The following is a 26,968-nucleotide window of genomic DNA, read 5'->3' as shown; positions in this document are numbered from 1 at the left end:
CGAATACCAGCTCTGGAGGGCTGCGAGCAGGGGGCAGGTGTTTGGCTAGATTTAGTTTCTTGCGTCTAATTTAAACTTAACACTGTACTCAAGCGGCTAATCTCAATGTAAATAGAACATATCGGAGATGCAGGACGCCCGCCCCCACCGCCGCCGGACCCAACATCTGGACCGCTCAAAGATTGCGCAGAGTCAGCCCAAGCCATAAACCGCCAACATCTAAAAAAAAATTGGCAAATAATTCAGGGGTTAAGAGACCATTTTGTCAGCTTAAAGGGACGGTCATCTTCTTTCCGGTACCGGTATTGTTCTGTGTGTGCAAACTGACCCAATGCACACACCCATGTGTTAGGGGGCATAAGCGCTGAGCAAAACTCATATTCCGGTCCATTTTAAGGCCCGGGCTCAATGCTGGAAATGAATGGGACACAAAAATCCTGTCCCCTTAGGTATAGCGGCAATAGCCGTCCAGAAAGCTTTAGCAGAAGACGGCAGGAGAGGTGCAGGTTGCGCTCCATGTACTTTGTCATTGCAAAACTCGTTGACCTGCCAATAACACCTGCAAGGAGCAGCCGCCGGGGAATCCGCTGATCGCACCAGGGTCTGCACTTACCAATACCTGATTTTGCCCAGGGATACCATGGCCAGGCAAGGGAAATGTACAACTTAGTATTATTACATGGTGGCTGTTCGGCGGAATGACCGTCCATTTAAAGGGATTTTCCAGGACTGTAATATTGATGACTTATCCTTAGAGTTAAGGAGGGTTGAATACCCAGGAACCCTACAGATCAGCTGAGATGACTGCAGTGTCCAGGTGAGCACTGCAGTCTCTTCACTAAATACTAAGCACAGCGCTGTACATTGTGCAATGGTTGTGCTTAGTATTGCAGCTCACTTGAATGGGGCTGAACTGCAAATAGGCCATGTGACCGCATACTGGGATATCACGGCTTGTGAAGTGGAAGCAGCACACACCCAAGTTGCTGCTTTGAGCACCTGATCTTTGGGGGTCCCATGCATTAGAGCCCCACAATCAGATAGTGTTCTATCTCCCAGCTTATCACCTTGTAAACCCCTTTAATACAAGGATGACCCCATTCCTCCAGAACTGAGCACAGCTCTCAGTTCAGACTTACAGTGGGAGGTCTCAAGAAGGGAAACTCCCTTTAAGATGCCCTTACGCCCTATAGAGTGTTTGGCCAACGGTTATCTTTAAGACGTGGTAGATGAGGCCCTGGCACAGTTTTTGCATTGGGGCCTAGGAGTTTAGAGTTATGCGCCTGCATGCAACTTTTACTAAGACAAATTTGCAATCATTCCTCACCTTCAGGCCGGGTTATTATAGGAAGGCCCTGCAGTAATGTTTATGAGGCCCCCCACCCCTTCTGTCCACCTGGGGTATATAGAGAGTAAGCAAATGTTTGCATTCTCCATTAATTAGTCTTCGCAGACATTGGGCTATGATACAGTATACGGGCCGGCTGTAAGGGGCTCGCTGAGTGAGGAGGCTCGCACCAGCCGCAGTGTCAGTTGTCAGTGGCTGCATCTCCATGCTTGACCTTGCAGGTCACATGTAATACAGAAAGGTCGCGGGCCCCATATAGCATATATCTGCCGTGTACGTTGTGACAGGATAATGTTCCCAGTAATGTCCTGTCTATTAGCAAACATTTGTCACGGATCTCCTCTTAATATATTCATTTTAATTGAATTTTTACCGTGAAATTAAATTACTTTTACAACCGACCCCGAATAATATTTCATTAGAATTGAAAACAAGTGACAGCGGCAAAAGATCGGATGGAACTACAGGTCGCAGAACGGCCTCAGGATTTATGTAGTAAATGCTGCATATCTGCCCATGCGTCCTGCCTAACCCTCAGATGGCGCAGTGACATCATCTCAGGCACCAGGCAGAACTCATACTGGACTGGATAGAGCCATACTGACTACCTGAGTGGTGTTATCCTTTATATATAGACTTAAAATACTATAAATCTGTGATGGAACATATAAGATAAAGTTGCATGATGGCGCATCCTGTAGAAATCATACAGAGGCTTCCCACAGGGGTGTACGAGCCCTCAGATACACCGTAAAGATGAGAAAGTGGAAGGGAAAAAAAGAAAAATATCCTACATAGTCTTTGCTTATTTACCATGGGTGCTAATCGTGGTGACTCAAAATACTAGAAATCTGTGTTGGAGAACATAACAAAAAGTAGCACGATGACGCGATGATCCTGAAGATGGAGATTTCCTTTTATAAGTAAAAGAGGAAAAAAAGAGGAAAAATAGGAGTTGAAATCTGTGGCTCTAGATGTCACATTCTAGACTATATTTGAAGGCTCTAGATGGCACATTCTGGACTAGACTTGAAGGCTCTAGGTGTCACATTCTAGACTAAATTTGTTGGCTCTAGATGTCGCATTCTAGACCAGATTTGATGTCTCTATGTGTCACATTCTGGACTAGATTTGATGGCTCTAGATGTCACATTCTGGACCAGATTTGATGGAATTAGATGTCACATTCTAGACTAGATTTGAAGCCTCTAGATGTCACATTCTAGACTAGATTTGAAGCCTCTAGATGTCACATTCTGGATTAGATTTGATGGATCTAGACGTCACATTCTACACTATATTTGATTTCTCTAGATGTCACATTCTGGACTAGATTTGATAGCTCTAGTCACCATATTCTGGACTAGATTTGATGGGTGTAGAAGTCATAGTCTGGACTAGATTTGATGGACCAGTCTTTAGGTCTTTGCATAATAATCTTGGATCCTATTAGTGGAGTTGTCCCTTAAGAGTAGACTTTAAAATACTCTTAAATCTGCGTTGGGCCATTGAATACAAAGTTGCATGTTGGCGCATCCAGTAGAAATAATAGAGAGGCCTCCTGGAGCGCGGCAGAAGGAAAACATGACGGGATTCTTCTAGTAATGATTCTCGTCTGCTCAGCATTTATACCGTAACCTTTGCTTTCAGACTCACATATGACAAAAAATTGCAAAAACAATGGGCGTTTTTGAGTGGCCCTTTCTTCTCTGTCTTGTTATTTTGTGTCATTTACAGTAAAGTTTATTATTTTACAAACCCCCCACCACCAGTGAATCATGCCCAATTTTAATATCTGCTGCATAGTACACAGGCGCCCACGCGTCCCCCATGGAATAATGTCACCCATTGTAGATGAAAGCCGGCCAGTGGGAGCCCAGGACAAAAGTGCTGAGGGTTTGGAGGACAGACATTTCTTTCTGGACGACGCGATGAAAACAAATGGGCCCTGGTGTCTCGGAAAGGCCTGACTCTGAGATCACACATCCCACGCTCGGGGTGTTTATGTACATTCAGCTACAAAACCTTCATTATTGCGGCAGATTAAACAATTGTCTTTATGCTCCTCCTGGTAACAATGTCCGTGTTGTTGGGCGCCCGGAGGTGTCTGTACACAGGGGCTACCAGAAACGTGAAACAGTTGACTTTAGTGGAGACGCCCACCCCAAGAACTGGGAGAAGACGTCTTCTGGAGCCAGTGGGACCTTTCCAGGCTCCTGACAGTGCAAGAAATTCTAGCACGTCCTGTGTGTAGATAATGTAACCCCCGGCGCACTCAGGGCCTGCAGATTTATTATGGTAAGAAAATGTAGCAAAAAATATTATTGTATGATGACCAATTCATTTGATTAGGGGCCATGCAATACCACATTTCTCCTGTAGAGGCCACTGTAGGAGAAAGTTTTAGTTATAGAACTTGCGACGATCAGCTGAGGTTCTCTTCTTTGTACCTTAGTATTTGGGCTCTTTTAGGCCTCTGCTCACAGGTATAATATAATACCGCTCTGGTGTAACCCAGGGGAGGGCCGTCGTATTTACACCTGATCAACTTTGCCTTTATTATATTAGTTCCTATGATTTTTTTTTAAGCTTCTATTTTGGAGACAAATCTAATATATAAAATGATACAATATTCTGACAGTCACGACGGTCCTTGGCGCTGCTCTGCTCCTCCTTAAAGGTGTTGTCCAGGATTAGAAAAACATGTCCGCTTTCTTCCAAAAACAGCGCACACGTGTCGTCTATGGGCTGTGTCTAGGATCGCATCTTAGCTCCACTGATGTCAGTTTAGGATACAATACCAAATACAACCTGTGAAAGTAGGTGGCGCTGTTTCCAATTCTGGACAACCCCTTTAAGAACATAAAACACAACCAGTAATTTCTACTTAAAAGAAGTCTAACCATATTGTACATTGGCTGCCATTGTGGGGTGTCTAAAGTAGGATGAGGCCACCACCAAACTTCCAGAGGTTGTCCAGGATTAGAAGAGCAGGACTTCCAAAAACAGCGCCACCACCTTCCCTGTCTGGTCTTGCATCTTGGCTCCATTAAAAACTCTCTCTCTATATACTAGCATTTCCCGTGACTTCGTCCATGCCGCCCCACACCCTTCCGTCAACAGCTCACCCCCCCACCGTGCTGTATATATAGCAGCTGTGGTCCGGCAACCCCGAAGCACCCTCGCGCGTGCGTGTGACCACGTCCGGGGGCCCTCGTAGTACCGTGGGGCCATTCCTCACTCTTTGGCCCCTCCCACGTGCCCCCGCTCCCAACCCCAAATGGTCGCCACTTTGCCCCCCCCTTACCCGCTGCTCCCCACTCATGCCACCCATCTCCCTCCTCCCCAAACTGCGCTGTCGTGCGCACACCCATCCCAAGGGCCTCTGCCTCTACAGCACAGCTGCTCGCTCCGGGGCTTGCAATGGGAGGCATGTGCTACAACGTCCTTAGGCCCACGGCATTGTGTGGGCGGCACTATCGGAAAGCGGCTGAAGCAGAGCAGATGATGTCATCTCTGCTCCATTAGCCTTGCGGAACAGCGAATTCGGGGCTTATGGTGGCGATGTGTGGGCATTTAGCGGCTTAACATGTAGCCTATGTATCTTTCCAGGTTCCAGGGTATGCATGTTCCAAATATGAGCCGAATCCCTGCAGCCGTTTTTGCGTGTTTAAGGAACAAACATGCAAACACACAAACTTTGACATATTAGTAAGTAATTATAGGAAGGATTTCCATTCTGTGTAATTTCGCAGCGGTGTAGACTATCCCTCTGATGTTCAGGGGGGGGAGGGGAGGGGGGGGTAACGCCCTTCTTTTTTGCAACATTTTATTTTTGCCATTTTTCAGCCTCGTTCGCATTTTCTGTGTAATCTGTGAATTTTATTGGCAGCGGCGTATTGCTATTGATAAGTCTGTGCGGTTCGGCCGCTGCCAGAAGATGATTAGATCAGCATGTGCCACAATACGCGCGCCGGTTATTACTAGAGCGGCCTTGGAGGTTTCAGATGTACAATACAGGACGGCCATGCTGGACGTGATAGATGAGTTTTTGGTAAATTTATAACATTGACAATAGAAGCCGGAGCTCAGGAGACAAGTGGAAGTGAAGGTGATCTGACGCCAGCAGGACAACGTATAGAAGAACAAAAAAAATAAATAAATAACGCACAAACTTTACTTTGAAATGACTATTAAAGGGATTTTAGAAAACCCCTTTAATGTGATCCCTTCCCCCTCCAATGATAAGATGATTGTTTTTCTAATAAAACCTATTAACCATCTGTAGGAAGCGAAGCTGCAATTAAGTGTTCAATTTCCCTGCAGCGCCCCCGCAGGGGAAGTGAAGAATTACAGTGTCCATTTAACTCAGTGTCTGTGCAATGTATGGACATGCCAGGTCCCCCAGAGCAACAGCAAATCCTGAAATTCCCCATAAAGTAAGGCAGGGTTCACACGAGCGTCGGTGTCCGATGCTAATGTCTGAGCAAAATCTTGTGCAGAGTTTAGCATCGGACACTAGCTGTATATATTTTGTTTTTACATCACACAATATGATTGTCTATAAAAGGTACAAAAAAAAAATAAAATTATTTTCACGCTAAGAAAAAAAAAATTGCACTTGAAGAATGATATTGATGCATTTTTTGCTTATTTATGTTTTCTGTTATACACGACACAGGTAATAAGTAACCCTGACAAATGTGTAGTGAATAATCCCATAGTGGATAATAAGACATAACAAGCCCATAACAGATAAGGAAGATGAATGATGACGTTTACCCGCAGCGAGATCTCTCCCATGTGACCCCTTCGTACATGATCAATATCTAATCCATTGTGGCTCTGGTCACACTACATTAGGATTTTCAATATGATCTGCTCTATGATCAGCCCTGAGCTGTTCATTCTGCCGGGAGGACTGAACTATTCCGGTCCCGGAACACTACAAAGACCAAAACTGGGAACTATGGGGGGGGGGGGGGGGGATCAAAATTTTTTGGAGAGAGGCAGCGAGTGTCATGACTGGAAGATAAGACCCACTGTAGGGTCAAGTTCAGATAGACATGAATTAAGATTTATACAAGGCTTGTTACAGCCCAGTTGTGTTCTTCTATCCTTCCTACTACTACTTTAATTAAATTTTCTAATTATTATTTTCATTTTATTTAATTTAAAGTTTGGATGTTTGTTCCTCAATCACGCAAAAATGGCTGAACGGAATTGAATTAAATTTGGCACACAGATAGATTGTAACCTCAATTAAAACATCGGCTACTTTGTATCCCGGTAAATGACATGGCTTCACGACTGTTATGAATTTATGTTCACATACTATATTACATTGTTCCTGCAGCAGCCTAATCTCAGCCAGGGCTGTTATCTCTCTATGTAACCCTCAGTCCATTATATACAAGCATTTGCATATTATCTGATCTGCTCCAGGCAGTGCTAACACATTGAGATGGGAAAACCCCTTTAATCCAAATTGGCAGTTTGCTACTTTTAAACATGCCGGGAAAAAAAAAGAATCTAATTTGTTGCAAAATTCTAAAACAACGAGAGCTATGAAGGAAGCCAAGCTCTCCTCAAGCGGAGCTGACGGGGATCAACACGCTCATTATATGGCATCCCAGTGAGCTGCCGGAACAATCACAGGCACAGCAGGAGGAATGAGTTCAGTGGCAGTCCAGCTTGACAGCTGCCGAAACGCCAGAGCAGGTGGATCATCGACAACAACAACGCGCTCATTATATGGCGTCCCAAGGAGCTGTTGAGATTCCGGAACAATTACAGGCACAGCATGAGGAACAAGTTCAGCAGCAGGACAGCTTAAGAGCTACCGAAACACCGGAGCAGGCGAACCATCAACGGCAGCAATTTGTTGAATATAGGCGAATCATCGGCGCCAACAACACGCAGACGAAGTCAAAGTAAATGACATATATGAGTAAGAATATGTTGAGGTTGCCAAGTTGTTATTTTTAAATTTTTAAATAGATTTATCCCTTTTCAATTACCAAACCATTTATTTTCTTGGTCATTGTACATACTTTTAAAAGATGGAAAAAAATAAAAAAAAATTCCAGGCTTCTCTATTAGAGCGCAGGCAGCTTTTATTTTTAATATTCAATATTTTTTACATAAAAAAAATAATCAAATGAACAAACCCTTTATTTGTCAAAAAATAGTTTATTTGGTCCTCATCAATATATACCATTTTTTATAAAAAAAAAAAAAGTTTTTTTATAAAAAAAACAAAACAAAAAAAAAAAAACAAAATCCAAAAACTAAGCCACTTTTTTCTTGGGTCTTGCATCCACGTTATCCCAAATGTGAACAATACTGAAGTAGAAGAAGAAGATTAGGAAATGAATGCAGGAAATGACGGAGATCACGACCGGGAAGAGATCGGGGAGAGCAGGGGGCGGAGTCAAGACGCAGCTGGTGGCGGTCAGCGCTGCCATGGTCAGCATGGAGGAGAAGAACTGCAATGACAGAGCGGCGCTAGGATTAGAATAGGCTGCTAAGTGACAAATTAGGTTATGAGCCCCTGGGCGGGAGTGAAGGGGTTAAACCCGAAGCATTTACACATCACACATAGTTTTGATTTAAATATATAGCACTCATGAGGCAGATTTAGCCGTCTCATGTGCCGTTCTCCAATGACCTCCAAGCATTTCACACATCATCCAAGAAGCATTGCAGGGGCCAAGATGATTTACTGAAGCATCTTGTCTTGTAAGATCACTGGATCTTAAGACACCGCGGAGAGGTTTTAAAATACACGGAAATTGTAGAGTCAATGGCAAATGTTATTTAATAATCCGATGGGCGAGTTACAGAGTAATAATCAATGGCAATGACCAAAGGTCAATATCTCCGCATATCAGACGTTACAAGGCGATTAGCTCTGCAGTCCGGGGTCACAGGGTCAATACCTACCGGGTCATAAATACAGGGGGCTTATAGGGTCTCTTCGGGTGTATAGGATTGGAGTAGGACATAGCACTTGGTAGGGACTGACACGACTTGTGGAGATCCAGGCTGTAGAGCAATGCTTCCTGGGAAATAGATGCAAAGTGGCTCTACTCTCTAGCACCCCCTATAGGCAGATCTAGGCGGCGTTGGTCGAGGCCGCAGTTTTTCTGAGCCTGAGTTAGGAGTGGATTTACCAGTACAGAGAGAAATATGGCCGTGAATGAGTATATTCATGTCTGGGTTTTTTTGTATGGTTGGGTGACATACCAGTACTGGACCGTACCAATTCTCCCTGTGAAGGTTCAGCTGGTGTCAACGGGATATACAAAGTGATTACAGGTCATGTCTAATAGTTCTATGCTATGTGGGGCAGGGACATGATGGCCTTCCTAAGACAGAGGTCAGCAACTATTGGTACTCAGGCTACAACCCTGACAATGTGGATTTTTAATACTACAGCGTTGCAGATTTTCAGCCTTTGCAAAGCATAAAGTGAAGTCCAATATAAATCTGCAACAAATCTGCACACAATTAAAAAAAAAAAAAATAATAATTACCAGTTTGTGTCTACAGCTCCTCTAAAGATCTGTGTACCTTCATGGTTATAGACTACACAATACACCCCCTCCAGTCTCATGTTATTCTTTCTCTTGCATTGTCATCAAGAAGAGGGGGCAGAAGTACTGGGAGTAACAGGATCTGAATACAGAGGTTATGTCAGTAGTCTATACCCATGGAGATTTTTAAAGGAGGTTTCTAGGACTTTTTAAATGATGATCTATCCCTCAGATATCCTGCGGGTCGTCTGTTTGATGTTCCCCGACAGTCACTGCCACGTCACAGGCCACGTAATGTCATGTTCATCAGTCACATGGCCCAATCGCAGCTCAGTCAAAAGAACAGCTGCTGATACAAATCTAGGACGCCGTGCTTGGTAAGGACCGAAGACACAAACAACTAGTCAGCTGGGGGCGCGGGTGCCGGACCCCTGCCGATCTGTAATGGAGGACCTAGGTCATCAATTGTGTAGCCTGGAAACCCCCCCTAATATATCCTGGCACATATGAGGACGAGCGTTTTGCTGGAGCACCAGGGTTACGTACCAGCAGTTTCACCAGAGATTCGTTCATTCTGAACCAGGGAAGGTATCGTCTGACACAAGTGCAGAACGGCCTCAACTTCAGGGAATCTTCAGACGTTTTCTCATGAAACGATAAGAAGGTGGCGCTCGCCAAGAGGAAGATCAGAGTAGTGATCATGTACGCCATCACCAGCCCGTCCTTCTGTAGGAGCGGCAGCATGCTATGGGGGAGGGGGAAGTCAAGGGGTCACAGTCAGATCTCAGGACATGTGCGAATAATTCATTACAGAAATGAGAAGTTACCTGAAGGTGGAGGTGACCAGAAGCCAGGTGGCCATGAGAGGAAGCTCGCTGAGGAGTAAGCAGGCCGGCCTATAAGAGAAGGGGGATTACTGGGATCATCCAATACCAGCGCCTGTATAGGGGGGATATACATCCCAAGGACAAGGTCAACGTCCAAGCCCCCCTCCCCAATGGCCGTGCAGTCGTAGACTAAATAGAATTTCTAATAACGAGACTATTTTATCTAGAAGTTTCTTAGGTGTCGCTTGGTTCGGGGTCAGTAGAGTGAACGTCACCCAACTTTTCCTAAATAGCCACAACATGCAACTCTGGCAACTTAGAGTCCAGGAAAAGTTGGGTATTTGTTGTAATGGCAGCTAAACGGTTTGCCACTCAGCTTTCCTAGAAACAGATAGGCTGAAGTACATATTGGCAGGAACAGCGTCACACTTGTGTAGGCACCATGTGTGGAACTGCAGCTCAGTCTTGGTCAAAACAAGCTGCAATACCAGAACGGCCCATGAACCAGGGTGGCGCTGTTCCACATACAAAACAGATCCGTTTTGCCAATGTTATACAACCACTTTAAAAACGGCCTCGGCATCATGCTGATACTTGTAGTCCCACAACAGCTTGAGAGCTGCAGGTTCCTAAGAAACTTCTGGTCATTTCCTCAGCACAACAAAGGTGGTGTCACTTCCTCCTTGTGTTATTTGTGGCTCCTTTGACAAACTCCTTTGTGGCCGTGCGGCTTGTGAAGTGCTGAGTAAACATGGCGGTCAGGACAATTACCAGAGATTAGGCCTTTCACATCTCATTGAGAACCAGTCAATGAAACTCAGCAGTGGTCTGTCAGAAAACTGGCCCGGCCGCCCCGCACATCCTCACCCCGCTGCTCAGGTCAATGACAACCCTCGAAAAGAGGAGGAATAATATTTGCAGAGAGGAATCCCATTGAATGCAGTGAAGCCACCCGACCCCCCCTCTACACCTCTGGGAAAAAGGCCAGGGGTCAGGCATTGACATTGTATATTGGTCATCTGCAGTTTGGCCCCGGCACACGAGGTTAGATATATCTTACAGTGGTCAGTGTCAGGCAGGAGCGTCAACAGCCCCAATAAATTCATCATTGACTTAACAGATCAACATAGAAAAGGTATATGGAAAGATATATGGGTATATGGAAGATATATGGAAAAGATCCTTGGGGTGGGCGGGCGGACAAAACTATGGGATCATCTCCTAGGGCACATAATAACAGATAGGGACACATTGATGCTGGAGGTCCATTGGATCTGAAGATCAGCGGCACCTTTTTCTGTCTACTTTAGATGCTTCCAAATTCCCTGAATTTAAAGGGGTTGCCCTGTCCCGCCCTTAGGAGAAGTCATGGTTCAGCTCAGTCTCATTGAATTGAATAGGAGAATGAGGTGTAATACCAAGTACAGCCACTATACAATGTATGGCGCTGTGCTTGAAAGGTAGTGACAAGGCTGCAGCAATGGGGGTCCAGTGGGCGGTCCTAGTTAGTGATTGACAGTTCTCTATACACATTCATATATGGAGGCCTGGAAGTCACAGACTAGGACCACCCACTGGACTCCAATGACAAGTTATACAGAATCTTTCCCCATAAGACTATCAATCCGTTCCGCTCCTCTGGGTCTATAAGATGATGTGGATTAGACATCATGTACAATGTGACAGGATCCCTTTAATGATGGGCGCAATGAATGGAGGGAATTACTTACAGAGACGCCAGCAGGATGGACTTCTCATGGACCTGAAAGGAGAACAAGAAGAAGGAGAGGGCGCAGTTCACCTAAAAGAAAAGCAAGTCATGAGCTACAGAGGGACAATTCCTGAGCAATGGTGGGGGAGGGGTGAAAACCTAGATGGAGAGATAGATAGGAGAGATAGATAGGAGAGATAGATAGGAGAGATAGATAGGAGAGATAGATCTTACCAAGGAGAGTTTGAAGCCCCTCATGGTCGGGTGCGCGGTCAGCTTCATACAGGACGGTAACACACCCAGCAGTGTACAGGCAAAACTGAATAGGAAATGAACATAGAAAACAGATGAACATATTTCTGCTTAAAGGGGACTTTAAACCTCTTCCACCAACTCCAACTCTTTCCATCCTCCTATAGCCGCCCCTCCACCAATTCTGGAGCAGTTGGAATTTTTCCTCTAGCCCTCACCATTCCTGAGCAATCATTGCTGTTAATTACAGGACAGTTATGTTTTCTACTGTAAAGTGGGCGGTGCTAAAGTGGCACAGCAAGACAGAGACCGCCCACCTGAGAAGAGAGCATAACCGTGCTGATTGCTCAGGAACGCTGGGGGCTAGAGAAAAAAATTCCAACCGTGCCAGAACCAGCAGAGGGGCGGCTATTGAATGATGCAAAGAAACGGAGTTAGCGAAAGGTCCCTTTAAAGAGAATCCTGACTAGCACTAGGCTTTGGCGGCAGGAACATGGTTTGCTCCAGGCCCCTGGTCACATGTAGTATCTGTCTATTGATGTCCCCTAGATTTACCTGAGTTGTAGCTGAACCTCCGGAGATAGAACGCTCTTGATCTTGAGGAGGACGCTGAGACTGCACCAGACGTTGGCAACTTTATCCTGAGAGGAGAGGGAAATAGTAATGTTGTAAAAAAATATCACCCTTTGCATGTCCCCTGACACATTATATGACAGGTGTATTGTACGCCGGTCTTTATGTCCCCTGCACAGAAAAGGACAAGCTTAAAAGGATCATGCTGTTGGGGGAGAAGGGTCAGATCTATTGCAGGAGTCCAGTGGGCGGAGCTTGACACAAATTCTCCTTGGTGTACCGTAAATCCCTTTGCTCCGCCTCTTCATACGTAGAAAACTAAAATACTCATAACCGTAGGCTGTCTAATCTCATGTATGCTTCTATCCATATACTGAGTGATATTGGTCGCTCCTCATATTACGCTTCGCTCCGATTATTTTAGGCAGCGCTGGCCCTTTAAATGGTTACTGGGAATGAGATGAATGACTGGGACGGAGAATCTCTGCTGAACCTTCAGCATTCCCCTGTAAGAATCCGCCTGCCGTCCCTGGGGTCTGAGCCAGCGTTACAGTGTCACATAGCCGGCTGGCAGTGACGGGGTTAACAGGCCATAAATCAGGGGCGGTAAGGACATTAACAGTTGTGCTAGGATCGCTTTCAAAATTAAATTCGTAACCACAGCGATCGTGTCAGCGAAACTCATCCGTCAGGCAGCTGCTAACTCACAGCTGTGTGTACACGGGCAGGGAGCGGAGACATCCTATATACTCTGCCCCTAGTCACCAGCATACAAGATCTCTGCTTGCTGGCAGTAACATGGCGGCCTGCAATCACATTAACCCCCTCCTGCAATGTCATTAATGAGGACTCTGACACCGATACATTGTAGCAACCACCAAGCAGTGAGTGATGCCTCAGTTTAGGTATCAGCAGGGAATAAGAACCTGGACAGAGACCGCTGCTGCAGCCGTTTTGTGCAGATATGAGATTTCCTACACTGATACACTGTAACAAACCAATCAGCTGTGAGAGCAGGACCAGGAGAGGAGAGAAGGAGAGGAGAGAAGGACAGTGACTCCTGAATGGGAATAGGAAGGTTTCCATTCACTGACAGAAAGCGGTGAAGATCTGGAACACGAGACTGAGTAAGGCTTCATGCAGATGAGCGAGTGTGTGCAGCCCAAGGGGGTTATGATTCATTTTTAAAAAGAAGGCGCATGGATGAAACCCCCCTAATCAATGGGGGGGGGGGTCAGATCTGTTCAGGATGAGTTTTATAATTCCTGAAATGAAACATCGTAATCCGCCCCAGACCGCACACACTGTCATGACACCTAATGTGAAACATGTAGAAGGTGGCGGTAGAGAGGGAAATGGAAGGATGGAAAGAAAGAGAAAGGAAGGAAAGAACGAAAGTGCAAACGATGGATGGATAGAAGGAGAGAAAGAAAGGAAGAAAGAAAAAGGAAGAAAGGAAGGAAGGAAGGAACAGGAAAGAAGGAAGGAAGGAACAGGAAAGAAGGAAGGAAGGAAAAGGAAAGAAGGAAGGAAGGAAAAGGAAAGAAGGAAGGAAGGAAAAGGAAAGAAGGAAGGAAGGAAAAGGAAAGAAGGAAGGAAGGAAAAGGAAAGAAGGAAGGAAGGAAAAGGAAAGAAGGAAGGAAGGAAAAGGAAAGAAGGAAGGAAGGAAAAGGAAAGAAGGAAGGAAGGAAAAGGAAAGAAGGAAGGAAGGAAAAGGAAAGAAGGAAGGAAGGAAAAGGAAAGAAGGAAGGAAGGAAAAGGAAAGAAGGAAGGAAGGAAAAGGAAAGAAGGAAGGAAGGAAAAGGAAAGAAGGAAGGAAGGAAAAGGAAAGAAGGAAGGAAAAGGAAAGAAGGAAGGAAAAGGAAAGAAGGAAGGAAAAGGAAAGAAGGAAAGTGCACACGATGGATGGATAGAAGGAAAGAGAGAGTAAGAGATGGAAGGAAAGAGAGAAAGAGCAAGATGGATGGAAGGAAGGGAAAGGTAGCGAGAGTTGAAAGCAAAATGAGCGCGAGATGCAAGAAAGGAAAGAAAGATAAAAGGACAAGATAGAAGGGATGACAGAAAAAGCAAGGAAGGAAGTTGAGAAGAAAAACAAACAAACAGCCAAACAGATGTCAGATGAGAAATAAAGACAAATCGCTATCAGAGAGAGATTCCTTAACCCCGTCATGGCCGAGACCTGAGACAGGGAATTCTCAGATGTTGTGGATTACAGGATTGGTTACAGTGCACACATCTATATGGGTGTAAATCTTCTGCCCTTTTTACAGCGCCCGCTTCCTCCCAGCCCGGATCCTCCTCGGTCCCTTTACAGCCCTGACAGGAGGAAGCAGATTTGCAGCCAAGACGGACAAGGGAAAAAAAAAAAAAAAAAATGAAATTGCAAATCAATTTTTCTAGAAAATAATTGTGGCATTAAAGCAGCAGAATGATTCCGATAAAAAATAATTATGGCTTTAAAAGGCAAACAATTAGCATAGCACATTACAGGCTGAAGACTAGAGAGCGGGGAATGGCTGCCGCGTTTATGAGGCTGCGCTGGCACGCACGCCACCATGGAAGCTAGCTCACTGGAAAATATCTCTGGGCTTTAATGAGGCCATAAGCAGAATATGCCGGCACACGGCTCCGAGCCAGGGGTTAAACACTAAAGGGGGCCGGTGAGAGCTCCCGGGCCGGGGCCACTTATTACTGAAGGGGGGGGGGGGGGGCCCTACTGCAAATCCCTAAAGGTCACTGGCAAGTGATTCTAGTGTATGTGAGACAGAACAGAGAACACTTCACCGACCTCAAAGAGTCCGCGGCCCACCGGGAAAAGTCTTCTGAGGACTTGGAGGATTTGTTCTATGTCTGTCAAGAAAGGGATCCAACAGAGGCTGAAGGCGGTAATTACCGTCACCCCGATCTTCAGCAGCAGAAGGAACCTGTGGGGGGGAGAGAGAAAGCGGCCGGGCCGAGATAAGACTCCTACAGGAAACCTCTGGTGACAAAACACGACACGGTGTCAGGATTAAGTGGACGAGGAACAGTCAGAGACTCATTGTGCGACATTTACAAGAACTGAGGTTGGAGGAGATCTGAGGGTCCTACAAGGAAGACTCTAGGGGGCTCAAGATAACGGTCACTTAAAGCGGTCCTGGGACTATGATATTGACGACCTATCAATATGGGGTCCGACATCCTGCACCCCCACCTAGCAACTGTTTGAAGGGCCTGTGAGTGCTGCATCCTCTTCTGAAGTCAGTGCCATCATGTCCATAGATCACATGGCCCGTTTGTAGCTCAGCCCCATTCAAACGTAAAGGACTGAGCCGCAATACCAAGCATAACCACTATACAACATATAACGCTGTGTCTGGTATACAGCAAAGAGGTGGCAGAGCGCCTCTGAACACATCACATGATTCACATAATGTGAAAACCGCCACAAAGCACACAGCCATTTAGCACAATAGCGAGAATTGACCATGGACTTTGCACCAGTTTTTGCATATTTTGGTGCCCAATATTTTTGGAACTTTTTGCACTTTTACAGTTCTATCATTTTGTGGGCAGGGCTTAGCTGTGGGGGCGGGTCTATCTAGACCTGACATTTACTATAATTTACATCAGCTATGAGCTGATGTAGATGCAAATAGAGGTACAGAGGAGCCAAATGTATCAAGAGGCGAGTAATTTTAGGTATCTGCTTAGAACTAGCAATGGGTGAGGGAATCGAGGGAATAATTGCAAAGTTCATCCAATCTGAAAGTCCCTTTATACTCTGGGGTGTCTCCCCCTAGTATAGTAACTGTAGGCCCAGGGCTGGTGCAGAAAACAACTCGCTTGGTCTTCAGTCTGAGAATCTCCGGCCTCTTCTGTGATGTCAGCAGCCCCGGGTCACCCCCAAGACCTGTGATTGGGCCTCTGCGGTCACATGGGGAGCACAGACATGACACTTTTGAAGCACCATGATATACCCTCTCCTATAGGAGGCCCAAACCTCGGGGCTGCTGACGTCGCAGAGGAGGCCGGATATTGGTAGAGTCACATTAAGGTGAATAGGAGCCGTTGATTCATTTTCTGCACCTCCGATTATTACACTTTGGGATCCCTGAGATATAAGAGACCCCAGAATATAACAATGGTTTGTGAGTGATGAACCCCAAAAATTCGGAATAAACCAATTTGCTCATGTCCACTTATTAGCTGTTTTTAGCCTTTTATTTTTGGGTTTCCTGAGATAGGACATTCCCTCCCCCCACCTTTCCACACACTTACCCCCAGCCGGTAATTCCCTTCTTGATACAGGACCCCAGGAGGAAGCAGAAGAACGGCAGCGAGTGGTAAAGCTCCATTTGTTTATAGTTCAGGGCGAGGCAAAACGCCAGCGAGCCGAAGGCCTCGAAGCCACGTGACAGCGCGACGATCCCCCACAGGGCGAAGCCGAGACTGACGGAGTTGTATGTGTGTCTGTGTTAAGGGTAACGGCAGTAGGACATGCACATTTCTTGGTGCGGGGAAAACACAAAAGTGCGTGCGGGGTCAACACAGTAAGCGCACACCTTGTATGGCGGGGTGGTAAGATAGGGGGCGCCACATGCTGAGTTTAGGGACAGAAATTATTCACAGTATGGGAGGAAGCTACAGCTAAAGAGGATTTAAAGGGGTCTCCTCACTTCTATGGGACTGACAGAGTTAACTATAGATCACCTGCTGTCCCACCAAAGTCACACGTACAACAATGCTCCATTTACACAGGGGCGTGGGACACCCCCCTCCCCCCATTCTTGTGATCACTGGGGGTCCCATGGGTTATAGGAAACTTATTCCCTATCCTGTGCATAGAGGATAAGTGTTGTGGGTGACAAATCCCTTCTCAATGGGATTTCAAGGACTTCTGACTATAGGATCATGGGGAGTCTGACACCCAGAACACCCACTGATCAGCTGTCTGAAGAGACCGCACTGTGCACCACAGATTCTTTACCGAATACCAAACACAGTATCCTACATGGCGTTAATGGCTGGGCACGGAATGAAAACATTCACTTGAATGGGACTGAGTTATTGCATCACATGACCAATGAATAGAATATACTGACAATATAAGGGCAACAGCCTCTAAACAGCTGATCAGCAGAGGTCCAGGGAGTTGGATCTTTATCAATGGTCTATCCAAAATCCCCGAAAACCTCTTTAAAATGTGTGTAAAAATGGATAGCGTATTGCTAGCATATGCATCACTGGTGGGGGTCGGACCTCGGAAACCTGCATGAATCTTGATAACGAAGAGGTCACAGCACTAACCCGACCAACCAGTGTGTGCGGCCCTGCTCACCGATGTCCTGTACAGTGACTGGTGGGGGCGCCGCAACATTAATTGCCCCTTCATTCTCACAATTGGTCAGGCAATTGTGTCGTCAATTTATAAGACGGGGACACGACTTTATAGGGTTTGTGCAAAAAGGATATTGGAAATGTCCATAGTCTATCAGGATGAGGCCGGGATAAAGCAGGATACAGAACGACAACAGCGCCTAAGATGAGAAACCGGGAAAAAATAAAAATCAGAAAAAAAACCCAAAACAACCCACAACATAAAGTGTCACAAGTGTAACATAATACGAAGAGGATTCTACAATCCAGATACTGCAGTCAGGGGGTCGGCCGTTACAATATGGCCACTGCAGTGCTACATGTGACCATGTAATGGTGGAGACCAGACTCTGAGATATTCTGTAGAAACATTGTGTCAGTATTTAACAACCCCGTATAACACTAGAGAATTACTACAGAATTTAAAGATTGAAAAAAACATGGCTGCTTTACTTCCATTACAGCGCCACACCTGTACATGGCTGTGTCTGGTATTGCTGCTCAATTCCACCGACGTGAAAGAGACTGAGCTGCAATATCACACATAACCTGTGGACAGGGGTGGCGCTCTTCCTAGAAGAAAGCAGCCATGTTTTCAATCTCTTGCAGAGTAAGACCTTCTCCATAGACAGCCTTTGTCCCATGAATCCGATTGCTGTATTAGGCGACCCCCTTTTTTGGAGTGGTACTCTGCCCTGGATAACTGGAGACCCCTTTTAGGGCCACTCTTTCTTAAAGGAACAGTACAGGTAAAACGGATATATAGTCTTATGCCTACTGAGGGTTAAGGGGGTAGAGAGTGACAATTTTTTGCTTCATGCTCCACCCCCTCAGGCCCAATACTAGGCATATTACTCACTTAGGCCGGAGTGTTCCTTTAAGTGTTCCTTTAACCCCTCAATTTCCAGTTGAGAAATCCACATCCAATGGCACTCCGGCAGGATTCTGCTCGGGGTCATCACTTACCTTCCTTTTCGAAGAGGTCTCTTGCAGGTGTGAACAGTACAAGATGACGGCAGGGATGTAAATGAGGAGATCTGCCACTAAAACTACAAAGATGGCGGATATTAATATTACATGGGCTGCCACACATCACATCACTCACAGCGCCGGCAGCAATTAATGGCCGCGCGTCATCTCCGCAGGAGTCACCTTAGAGGTTACAAAGCTAAATGTCTCCATATTTCATGGCAAATAATTGTAAGTCATCGGCCAACAGGCGGCGGGAAGACGTGTCAGGCGGATCCATAAAACCGTGAGCGATAGGAGGGTCTTCCGGAATAAATCAAGGGAGCGCCACGTCTGAGGTATCACTCCGCCACTTATTGTTTTCTTAAAGTAAACCCGACACATACAAATATTCCTCACCTCTATGGTGACTCCGCCTTCCAGGGGGTTTCCAGGCTTATTCATCGATGACCTATCCTTAGGATAAGTCATCAATTGACTATAGGCCGTCGTCAGTCACCCAGGACCCCAGTCAGCTGTACGAAGAGATGCTGCAGCCTCTCCACACGAAACCAAGCACAGCGCCACACATTATATAGTGGCTGTGCTTGGTATCGCAGTCAAACCAATTTACTTCTATTTGATTGAACGGGACTGAGCTGCAATACCAAGAGCCAGCCACTATATGACGTGCGGCGCTGCGACACCCCGAGAACCCCACCAAGTTACACAGCACATTCAGCTCTGCTACATCTATAAAGGAAGACAATCAATGTCCATAATGGCTGAAGAGAACATTCACATACAACCCATGTACTGAATGACGCCACGTACCCGTTGCGCGCATGAACAGCTTGTGGTGGAGACTCTCGTATCCTCGCGATGAGTTCAGTGCCACCCAGTCTGGATTGATCAGGTGAGCTCTGCAACACAAAAATGGGATTAGTACAATAAAATCCTATCGCCAATGGTGTGAAAAGTCTGCTAATGCGGCACATGGTAAGGTAGACGGACACTAGTGAAGGGGGAAAGTGACCCCGTAGCCATAAGGGGTATAGTGTGGGGTCCAGCAGAACATTTATATCTCCATGTGGGAGCTAATACTGGATATCTGTCTACTATACCAGCCTGTATATAGGTTTAGTATTTCCACAACTCCGATGCCAGATTATCAGAATATGGGAATACAAATGGGGGGACTCTGGGGTCGTGAGTAACCTGCGTGTGTCAAACATACAGTGTCGACTACAGGAAAATCAGTCCCTGATATTACTAGATTATATGGTATGTGGCCAAGTAGGGGTTAAACAATATGGAAATGATGTCATACGTACATGTATCCGCATAGAAGGCTATGATAGGCCGTCAGAGGGGGGTAGTCGAGACCCCAGTACAGGAGGTCATTGTCAGTGGAGTTGAAATACCTGGAAATAACGGGAAACAATAAGAAGCTTTACCGGAGGTTGGCGAGCAAATAGCGCTGCAGTACGGAGAAGGGAGCTGGAGAGCGCCATCAGGAAAGAGGTGCGCCGAATAGCAACCCCATGGGGCCACAGCTATGGCACCTCTGCAAGTCCTCGCTGCACGTGACCACTGGGGCCAGGCAGCGGCCTAAGCAAAGGCCCCGGGAGGTCACAGGAGATGTACTGTATATGAGCCATATCCCAAACCCTTTCCTTAGGCCACCGATTGGCCCCAGTGACCTAAGGAACAAGCCCACGGGCCCTGCTGGACTGGACAGTGGGGAGAGGACACCAGAGCGCTGGGGACAGGCCAGTATGGGATTTGGTTTTTTTTCCCCTTTTGTTCTCCTTCCCCAGCCTTCAGGCAAACATCTGTAATTCCTGGACAACCCCTTTAAGAGTTTTTTTTGTCTGTTGGTAAAAATTACTTGGTAGGGTTTCCCCAAGAAGTTTTTTCCAAGGGCGCACCGAGTCTGAACAGGCTGCTAAACACTGGTGTTATGTGTATGGGAGGGAGAATAGGAAGAATGGACAAAAAAACAACAATGATGGGGTATTGGCACTTTAGTCATACGTTCCAACAATCCAGGGTTGATCTCAGAGAATGGCACATGGGCCCACAATGCTCATACACTGCCGTGCGGGAGATTTGCCCCCTCTTCCAGGACTCCAGGAGGTCACCGCTGTTTTCAGGAGCTTTCTGATGTTCTGGGACACGGCAACTTTAAAAGATACTCAAATTTTAAAGAGGCCTGGCACCATGTCTTCAAATCTTCTACCCTGCCACCCGCACACGGTATGGGCAGCCATTTAATCTACCAATATTTACATTCAAACGCATACTCAATGCCAGGCAGCTGCTCTACTAAAAGAAAGCCAATTAGAAATGTATTAGAATTCCTTGTAGAACTATACAAACCATTCCTGCACTGGCACATTGAGGGTTACTTCTTGCCAATGTCTCTGGGCCTCGTAGTCTCCAAACATGGGCGGTGTCTTGGCCCCTGTGATAGATTAGAAAAGACGTAAGTAATCCCTTTACGCCATGATGGAAGTGCCACTTAAGCAATGACCTCCTACATTCGTTTCTTAAAGGCATGCGGCGCCCTCCTATATTCAGAATATGACGTAACCTAAAGTTACAATGTAACAGGAGCGACACATTCTAGAGGGAATATGACAACACTGCCGGGACATCCTATTATTGCTTGTGGTTATTTAGGGAATATCTGGAAATTCTTCCAAGCACCAAGTTTCTAAATTAACTCCTTCCTTCTGTGAGGCCCCCTCAGAAATAGCAGCACGACCCCCCAGTGCGGTGGGTGTCACAATACATTGGGTGGTCTCGGCTGCTGTGCAGGATTTCCCCTAGAGGTATATACATTGTGTGGCATCCCATTCACACAGTGAGAGTGTAACCTTTATAGGGCTCTCATGCCCCAACAGAGCCAGGCTAAACATTTCAATTGCCCCAGCGGCAGCCAGTGACAGTAAATCATGGCCGCTTGTCTTCCTGCAGAGGAACGCGCTGGGGGCCGCACCTGTCCCACCACAATATAGATGTGCCTTTGACCACTAAGTAAAACACGACTAATAGGATTAACCTCCTTGTACCCTTCTGTTTATAAATGGGCCGCTCCGCCCCCAGAATAAACATTGACCGTGTGGGCGGAGCCTCGGATCTATGGGAATGATACAATGTGACTATTGCGGCAGGTAATGACACCTAGTGACAAGTCTGATTGCAACAATGTATCCATGAAATGTGTCTAGGGGGCAGACGGTGCATTGTAGGAATGGAAGATCAGTCTTACTAGAATGAAGATCTAGCAAGATTCTTACAGACTTCCAGGATGACGTGGTTCCAGTTGTTAAGACCTCTGCTGACAGTCAATAGGAACCGTCACTGAGATATAGATGGGCAAGGCTGTAAACTATGAAGGTTCCTACTGAATGACAGCAAGCAGAGACCAGGAATAATTCACTGAGAATTGGAAAATTATAGAACATTTCATTGCAAAAACAATAACATTTCATTTGACAAAGCTGAAATATTAATATGCTGCATTTTTTCGACACAATGTCTGGATGAGATCAAATAAAATGTCATTCACTTTGCTGAGATTATAAAATGCAGCAGCAAAATAAAAAACAAAAACAACCAATCACCATGCGTTTCCACAACGCGGGGCTAGAGTCTCCATCGGGTTCTGATTGGACCAGCTAAAAACGCACTTCCCGGGTTCTATTTTGGATGCACTTTGGGTTTCCAGGCCGGTTCCAAGTCTGGACAGCCTGCACTTAAAAGGGTTTGTGCAATTTTTGATACGGATGACCTGTCCTATCAGTACGTGATCTGTTAGGGTCCGACCTCCAGACCTCGCACAGACCCGCTGATTTGGTCGCCCCCGGGAACTGGAAGCAACTCTGTCTCTGGTTAAGTAATAGAGTGTTTGGGCCACCGCTATACACAGGGCAACGACTGCCATCCATTATACTGCAGAGCCTTATGCATTGAATGAGCAGATCTGTGCAGAGCCTGGGCGCTGGACCCTCCCCCGCACCCCTAACCTGAGAACAGCTCATTAGTATTAAACTGTACATGAGACTGGAAATCCCTTTTCATGGCTCATTCCACCCTATATAATCTTGCTAGTCTATGTCATCACTGATCGGTGGGGATCCGGGTTCTGGCACCCCCACGATCCTGAGAATGAGGGGAACCCTGCACTGATTATGCACTGTACCCCCTTCTAAGATTCTTTGCATGTCAGTGCTCCTGCCGTGTAAACGGCCCCCCTTCACCTGAATTAAAGGGGTTGTCCAGTGTTAGAAAAATGTGAAGCAGCGCCCCAACCCCCTTCCAAGTTCTTGTGAACAGGGGTGGTGCTGTTTTTAGAAGAAATTAGCTACAACCTGGACAATCCCTTAAAGCAGAACCACAGATAACTTTTGATTTTCTGGCGATATTTGTGTCACTCCTACAGTTTGTAATAAACTTTATGACTGAATATTTTCTGGGACTTCTCTGTTCTTTCCCATGTTTTGCTATTGAGATCTGTATACCACGCCTCACCAGGTTAGGGGTGCAAGTGCTCATATATAAGGCGGGGGAGGGTATACAAGTATATTCATACCATATAGTACATAGGACATTCATCCTGGTGTTCTATGAAGGAGATTCTCGGCTTCTGCATGGCATATAGCTGTAACATTTCCCAGCTGATTGGGATATTTAGAGGCGAGGCCTCCCCCAGTCCCAATTGTTGCTCAGCTGGCGAATTCTCTGATATCATTGCCCTATCCCAGAGAATCCCAAGAAACACACCGGTGTTCAGTGTTATGCTGCAGTCATACGACCGAGCCCATGTACAGCGCAGGGTCGTACAGCGCAGGGTCGTACAGCGCAGGGTCGTACAGCGCAGGGTCGTACAGCGCAGGGTCGTACAGCGCAGGGTCGTACAGCGCAGGGTCGTACAGCGCAGGGTCGTACAGCGCAGGGTCGTACAGCGCAGGGTCGTACAGCGCAGGGTCGTACAGCGCAGGGTCGTACAGCGCAGGGTCGTACAGCGCAGGGTCGTACAGCGCACAGCCCCCCCAATCCAATCCATAAAATATAAGACATTTCACGTATACAGATCTATATACCAAATATCTCAGGCACTGCACCCCAGTGTACAGGGTCATGTGACTAGGTGCTCGTGCAAATTATGAGGCACATGGGGCAACAACGACTCAACTTTCTAATCTACTTGACATCTGGGTTCACTGTCACTAATAATGATCTGCTTGCTGTCAGTGAATAGAGACAATCTTGTGGGAATAGATTGGATTTTGCAGAGGTACATTGGGGGCCCCTGAAGTCCTCAGCACTACACAGTCTGCTGCCAAAGCTGAAACCTCCTCCTGCAGCTGACACTGCTGCAGGGCCGTCACAGTGTGTCAGTGCGCCGTACCCTTGTGTATTCACTGACAGCCAGCAGAGCTCCAGGCCCCCAGTATAAGGCAGTATGGCGGAGTATCCTGCAGTGTTACCTGAGTACGGGTACAAGGACACAGCCCAGCGCACAGTGACAGCCAGCAGGACACTCAGCGCTGTCATAGGACCGTCCATCGCTGCGCTCCAGCTCACCGGCTCCTACGTCACACACGGGCGACGGCGCGATATTTACGCGTCGCGCTCTGACAGGCCTTGGCTTCCAGGTTACCAAGGTAACAGCAGGCGGGAAGGGAAGCGCCATTTTTGTTGAGGGAATAGAGTCATTTGTAAATGTAATAGGGATCAGCAGCGCCGCAGCCTCCCGCCATAGTCTGGTGACACCGGGGCTAAGCAGCGATGGAGGGCCTGTTCTGGGAGGCTGAGGCCCTGACACAACCTCGAGCTCTAGTTGTAGCCTCAGGCTCTATCATTTCTCCTATTTCTACACAAACGTTGTCCCAAATATAAAAGCTTATACAGTTTAGTGATGGCTGTGGCGACAAAAACATGGCGGATCCCACCGAAATTGCAGCCACTGTCGTGTTGGTCAGTGATGGTCCCCGCGGGGGTAAAGCCACCCAAATTTCAAGCCCAAGGGCCCTCATTGACTTTCATATGATATTGGCAAGGTTTGCACCAAATGTAATGAAATCCCAAACCTCTTAAGGAAGTCGCCGCCTCTATGAGATGTTCGGGCTCTTGGCGTCACTTACTGGGAGACCGTCCTCACTTATTGAGTATGACATTGAGGAGAAAATTGACAGTTTTGTTTCACCATAAATGCAAAATGTAGGCGCCAAATGTAAATGACCTCAGTCAACCTAAATCAGACGCTCGTAAGTCGCTACGTGTGGTTGTCGCACCGTAACACGCCACCTGTCTGCATTCTGGTTTTATTTATTATGCTCACTTGTATAGCACCATCATAGTCCGCAGCGCCTTACAGACATTGGCAGACCCTGTCCCATATACGGCTCACAATCTACATTCTCTATCAAGATGTCTTTGGGGTGTGAGAGGAAACCCACACAAATATGGGGAGAGCATACTCCTTGCAGATGTCGTCCTTGGCTGGATTTGATCCTAATTCTTCTGCGCTGCAACAGTATTAACTGCTGGTTACATAGGGGACTTGGTCTCCATTTATTACAAAAGCCACAGGGTTGTGATAGGCTCTACTTACTTAGGAGGCTGAAGGTGTTGGAGTCACTTCTTAGGGCCTTTTTCAGCTCTGTGGTTGCTTCAGCCATCTTTTTCGGAGTGGCCTGCTGGGGGCGCTGTATACCAGCCAGGGACAGAAATAGACTCGACAGGCTGATCAGGAGGGCCAGCTCTGTCCTGGGGAGCCCCCTGGACCCAGTACAGGTGGTGGGTGACAGAAGGATACTGTCCGTGGTGACCTCCATGATGGAGAATAAATCCCACCCCATGTATGAGGCCGTGATAGCACTGGGCTGTACTGTCAGTGACCGACTGCTTCACCCCAAGTGTGAGAAGGAGCGCTAGACTGTACAACCAACATCGAGCTAAGCGGAGATCACTCCATATAGAGAACTGAAAGATCCTGAGGTTGTGATATCCCTCCTACTATCTTTTTTACCTATTTGTCACTGTAATGCCTCTACCGTCGAGCTTTTGTATTATTACTGTATTATCCATACTGCTGTCACACTGAATTTCTCCATGGTGTGACTATTAAAGGATTATCTTATCTTATCTTATCTTAGATCTATTGCAAGATGGTCACCAACATTGACTTATGAAGAGATGTCTACATCCACCGAGCTGTCCATTGCCAGGAACCATGACGCTGCACGCCATATCAACATGCATGCCAATATTTTGTAGCTGTCTCCTGACAGACCAGCACTTCAGGTAAGTCCAGATCTCTTTTTGCGAATACCATGTCCCTTTTTGTGAAAGTTACAATGCTACCTATACCCTTATATCAGATGTCACCAACACATAAAGTCAGGTTATAAAATGACGGACGGCATGGTGGATGCTGAAGATGTCAGAGCTCTCTCTTCTTTTCAGGAGCCTCCCAGATATTACAGGAAATTTGGTAAGTATGATTGTCAACCACAAAGCAATATATAGGGAAAAACCTGGCCGCTAGGAGCTTGCAATCAAAAGGGATCATAGGACAGGGATATGAGATGGAAAACGCGCAGCGGTCTATGTCAAAGAGAACAGGCCCCATTATTGTGCTAGGTTTTGCTTCTGACTACAAAAATGCCTGATCCTTGTTTTCACAACCAATACCTTCCCATGTCCTTTGGGACAGTTTTCCATCACTGGCAGATACTCCGAAGAAGTGAGTCCTGAATGGGTTCTTTCCACCTAATAGCAAACTAAATGGGACCAATCAGGCCTTGGCTCCCTTCTTTGTAGCGCCCCATCACATCTGTCTGGCTCTATGGTATGTACAGTTTTGATGGCAAGACATGATGGTTGTCATATCTGCGCACTGACTTCAGCGAATGGAGCCAACCATGTGCTGCCATTTAATCCTCATGGTCGTATGCATGTTACATAATCATATACTAAACCCATTAAGAGACTGGACATTTCTATACTGGTGAGATGTACAGTAGATATCTCACAGTAGTAAGGGGTGCGGGAAAAGTCTCCTTCATTTGGCACAGACCACTAGTAGACCATGGATTTATTATTTGTGTAGAGCTGTGCCCTTCATCAATATCTCACAGTACTTATAGTTATTGTTTGGACTCCCAGGCTTTGTCCGGTGACATCACTGCTCCTGTGCAGTGATGTCACCTAAAGGACTTGTCTAGTTTAGAATTCCCATTTTCATATTCCTTGGTCTGTGTTCAGCCCCCTCATCTCTCCCTCTGGAGGACTGTCCTGTCCTGCATTACACACTCATCTTAGGGTGCATTCAGACTACGTAACGCCGGGCGTGTATGAGAGCCGTACACGCCGGCATTACGGCAGACTGCCGAACACT

At 46.5% G+C, this 26,968-nt stretch overlaps 1 protein-coding gene across 1 annotated transcript; it reads right to left on the bottom strand.

Moving 5' to 3' along the window:
- Positions 1–7,559: 7,559 nt before the first annotated feature.
- Positions 7,560–24,179, bottom strand: ALG6 (ALG6 alpha-1,3-glucosyltransferase). The gene is made up of 14 exons (XM_075287737.1): positions 24,054–24,179; positions 20,938–21,022; positions 19,890–19,979; positions 19,390–19,478; positions 18,574–18,656; positions 17,704–17,768; positions 16,510–16,695; positions 15,038–15,173; positions 12,232–12,317; positions 11,659–11,743; positions 11,444–11,514; positions 9,714–9,782; positions 9,433–9,631; positions 7,560–7,836 (listed from the first exon to the last, which is right to left on the bottom strand). The coding sequence occupies exons 1-14, from the start codon at positions 24,130–24,132 to the stop codon at positions 7,639–7,641; spliced, it is 1,521 nt and encodes a 506-aa protein (XP_075143838.1). The 5' UTR covers positions 24,133–24,179; the 3' UTR covers positions 7,560–7,638.
- Between the last annotated feature and the right edge of the window lie 2,789 nt (positions 24,180–26,968).

This window comes from Leptodactylus fuscus, chromosome 9 (genome assembly GCF_031893055.1).
Source record: "Leptodactylus fuscus isolate aLepFus1 chromosome 9, aLepFus1.hap2, whole genome shotgun sequence".
In the NCBI taxonomy this organism is placed as follows: Eukaryota; Metazoa; Chordata; class Amphibia; order Anura; family Leptodactylidae; genus Leptodactylus; species Leptodactylus fuscus.
The sequence above is the reverse complement of the archived record's forward strand: the minus strand, read 5'-3'. Positions and strand labels throughout refer to the sequence as shown.

Excerpts from the sequence above, each read along its gene's own strand:
- ALG6 (XM_075287737.1), bottom strand. The coding sequence starts at position 24,132 with ATGGACGGTCCTATGACAGCGCTGAGTGTCCTGCTGGCTGTCACTGTG. Across the intron at positions 18,657-19,389 it reads GCTGTTCATGCGCGCAACGG|TTTTAGTGGCAGATCTCCTC; the intron begins GTACGTGGCGTC and ends CCATCTTTGTAG. Across the intron at positions 17,769-18,573 it reads AGACCTCTTCGAAAAGGAAG|GCGCTGTTGTCGTTCTGTAT; the intron begins GTAAGTGATGAC and ends TTCTCATCTTAG.